Consider the following 4,022-nt stretch of genomic DNA (forward strand, 5'->3'; position numbering starts at 1 on the left):
AAAGATGGCAGCCTCAAACATGTAAAGGCACAGCGGAGCAGAAGACACTCTGGAAGTCTATGGTCTCAGGGCCTTGCCTGTCTGAGATTCACCCTCAGGAATTTTCCTCCTGGTGACTGACACCTGAACTTCAACTGCCATCTGCTGCAGCTCCTACATGGCCAATGGCATCTGTCCTGTGCCCTCAGAGCCTTCCTCCAGGAGACTCAGCATACCCTTCTCCAGATTGGGTTCTTTGTGATATTCTGACAGTGGTGCCTTGGGAAGACTGTTTCCATGGGGTTGTGGGTAGTATGCATAGTGAGCCATGGATCTGTGTTAATGGTGATGTTGTAAATATCAGTTCCCTGGCTTAGTATGAGGTGAGGCTTCTGTGCTCCTATAACACGCCCTCAACTGGATGTCAAGTCTGCCTTCACTCCCTCCATTCCTCTAAGCAGTGTCCTTGAAAATCCTGTCCACAAGCTGTGGGACAGAGTGCCACTGACAAACATGGTAACAAGGGGTGGGACAGAGTCAGTGCTCAGGAACCACATTTTACAGTCACCCTAGATATGTTCTCAAAAGAGATGCAGACTACTTCCTTTAACCAGAGACCAGAAACCTAAGACCCAGAGCATTCCTGGCTCAAGGGCTTCTTCTACTAACAAAGGAGCAAGCTTAGGGCAGCTCCTAACAACTTACAAAAAGTACAGATGACACCAATTTGCAATGTTGAAAGATTTATTCCAGTGTGAGCATCAGCAACATATCAAAGACAGATGGCCTCAGAATCCAACACCTCCCGTGGCCACACAAAGTAGACTCAGGCTCTTCAGAACTGTGGTCTTGAGTTTTACCTTGTCTTCTTACTGACATTCATGTTTTCTTTTTATTTCTCTTTATTTTACAGGGGCCAGGAGGCTAACTCATTTTTTACCTTCGCATAATGACTGAAGCTCCATGCCTACGTAAAGCAGCTTGCAAGACTTCAAATTTGATAGTCTTTGTAACTGCTACACGAACAGCCATCCCAAAGAGCAATGAGCCTATAAAGACATAAATACGACCAACGACCACTCTTACATATATCACTGGTAGTTGGCTCTGTCTTATTGTGCGCATTTTATGTGGAGGGGGTCCACTGTTTGCACTCCCTCCAGGTCCTTCTCCCACGCAGTCTGGAGGGTCCCAACCTATATGACAATGGCAATTCCGATGATTATTGCATACTCCTCTAAAATTGCACTTTTCCGGGGTGCAGTCATAATTCAGTTCAGTCAAAGTTCCATTGCAAGACCCTCGATCACAGAAATTGGTTTGGGAACATGGAGTGCCATGTCTCACCCGTCCAGCATCTGTTGAATCTGTTGAACGATGCTCATCGAGCCCAAAACAGGAAAACCCAGCAATAAGTGACTGATGGAATGAAACATGTTCCTGCAAGTGTGGTAGGTGGGTGATATTGGTACACTGCAACCTTCCACACATCTTATCTCTGTCAGCACAAGGTGTGAATAAGAGGCTTCCTTCTGCTCTCTGACAATGTCCAAATCGATGCCGTTCCCTGTTGATATTATAGCACTTTTGATTGCCATCACGAGCACTTGCACCAAAGATTTCCTTGCAATGCATACTGCGATCGGTGCAGTTTCCTCGATAGCAGTAACCCTCTTCTGAGCATGGTGTTCCATCTTGCAGATAAGAGTCTGTTGGGCAATGGATTCCATTCCCACTGCAGTACTCTGGAAGATCACATATGTTGTGGACACTTCTGCAGAGTGTCCCAGCAGGACTATAGGTGCAGTTTATGCAGCATGATTCTCTATCACAAATGCTACCTCTTGTGAACCTGCAATCACTCTGGCAGCAGGAATCTGCATAACATGCCTTGTGTGAGCCACAGTCACATTGCTCACCTTCATTTTGTATCGCATTGCCACAAATATTATAGGTCACTGATTTATTATAATAAGTATGACGGTCATAGAAAAGACACGGCATGGTACCGGGGGTATTGAGTATTTGGTTTATCTGTACAAGGGAACAATTGCTGTAAACATCTGTTAGCAGAGGTCTCTTGAACATAACACAGGTGCGCCTTCTCTGGCAAACACAGAACCTCTCATCATCAAAACCCATACCTAAATTCCTCCCTACACGGTTAGCTACTACGACAGACACATATATATAGTATCGCGAATTTTGACCAACCCAGGTTAGAGCATCGGAAGTACAGACAGTCCTCCCAAGAGGTCTGAAATCATTATCTGGGGGTGAATCCCTATTAATTATACTTGAAGCATCAGGGGTAAATCTTCCATAAAAGTTTGCGATATAGTATCTGTGAGACTGACTTCCTGGCATTAAGGGGTCATGATTAAATGGATCCCTTATGTTATACACAGTCAAGAGAAAGACATAGTAGCGCATATGGATATTTCTCATATAGGTGTCCATTAAACTGACTAGCGAAAACAAATATACGCAAATTCTATTAACATTACGGACTATTTCATATACAGAATAAGTTGCTTGAAAATGGCCTTTTACAGCAGCTGGATGTGTAGCATAGTCTCTACTAGACATTCTGGGCGCCACAGTAAAATTTGTTTTGGAGGAGAGGGGGCTTACGCTATGGTCCACATGCTTCCATTCATTCATAGGCCCGACTGTTTCAGAGTCAGTCACTATCTGAGAAATAAAGTGCTCGAACCTGTGTGAATCATTGAGGGGTTTGATTTCATAGACAAGGTCATCAAACATTATGACCCCATTCAGGCCCCCATAACAAGTATCCAGAGTGACCATGGATTGAGGGATCCCCTCCAGGTAGCCAATATAGTAACAATCTGCAGGGAAAAACGGATAATCCATCTGTAAGGCTCCTTGGTCATCCTGAGTTGTCAGCAGCAAGTGCCTGGGCCAAATAAGTGTCTTTCTTCTCAGGTGGATGGTGTGTCTCTGGCCCCTGAAACGCAAGCTGTAGGAGAGCCGTCCTGGTGGTTGAAATCCCTTACCATGGTACGTCTCCTTCCGAGGAATGACCACCTCTGGTGAGATAAAACGCCATGTGGGACGGCCTTGAAAACAGTGGCTTGGAACCAGGAGCAGCACCCAGACTGCTACCAGTAAGAGGGGGAGCCTGGGAGTCACAGGTCTTTCCACTGGCTTCATGCCCCAGGTCCGAGATAGCATCCTGGATGAAGCTAGGCTAAAACCCTCTGCTGTGGCCCTGCCTGGTGGAGGAGACACTGACGGTGGACAAAAGGCTTCTTCAGGCTCCTAGCCCTGCTGGTTACCCAGACAACTTGAGGAGTTAGGTAACAATTACTGGGTGTGGCAGGAGTGAGCCTGGTGATGTTAGCTGAGATGGAGGTGAAGCGGGGTCCAAAGCAACATCTACGAAGTCCACTAGGAGAGAAAAGGCAGAAGAAGCAGAGGTGACTCCTCTGGACAGGCTCTGGGCATACAACATATCACGACCACATTTTCAGTCATCTGAGTCTGTTTGCTTCCCAGTGTTACTCTGGCTCTGTCTTTACAAGTCAATTTTCCTTTTTATTTTGTCTCATATTTCTCACATTTCTGGAAGTTGGAGGTAAACACTGTGAATATTACCCTTTTAGGTATGATTTTTTTTATTCTTCTAACTTACTTTTATTTGAGTTCATAGTTAACTATTTACAAATGGTTTTACCTTCTTGAGTTATACTTGGGAGTTTTGGGATTTCCACATGTTGAATTCTTTGGGATACTGTCTGAAACACCTCAGAACTCTTGAATTTTTAAAAATCCCATCTCTCGTGAGCATACTTTATCTCTGACCCTGTCTTAGTTCCAGCTGTTGGTCCCCTCCGACCCTTAGTATATTTCCTTCCGGAACATTGGGATTACTTCAAACATGAGGCTGATCAGTTCTAAGTGGGGGATACCAGCAGCTGCCTTTTGTGTGAATGTACAAGAAGTATGTCACACACTTTCCCCAGGTTGTCATTAGGGCTTTCATATCTCTTAATTTTGTAGAAGGAGAAGCATCCTCT

At 45.1% G+C, this 4,022-nt stretch overlaps 1 protein-coding gene across 1 annotated transcript; it reads right to left on the minus strand.

The window, feature by feature from the left end:
- Positions 1 to 705: 705 nt before the first annotated feature.
- LOC102912019 (disintegrin and metalloproteinase domain-containing protein 20-like) lies at positions 706 to 3,276 on the minus strand. The gene has a single exon (XM_042270554.2). The coding sequence runs from the start codon at positions 3,175 to 3,177 to the stop codon at positions 916 to 918; it is 2,262 nt and encodes a 753-aa protein (XP_042126488.2). The 5' UTR covers positions 3,178 to 3,276; the 3' UTR covers positions 706 to 915.
- Between the last annotated feature and the right edge of the window lie 746 nt (positions 3,277 to 4,022).

Source organism: Peromyscus maniculatus, chromosome 14, assembly GCF_049852395.1.
Source record: "Peromyscus maniculatus bairdii isolate BWxNUB_F1_BW_parent chromosome 14, HU_Pman_BW_mat_3.1, whole genome shotgun sequence".
In the NCBI taxonomy this organism is placed as follows: Eukaryota; Metazoa; Chordata; class Mammalia; order Rodentia; family Cricetidae; genus Peromyscus; species Peromyscus maniculatus.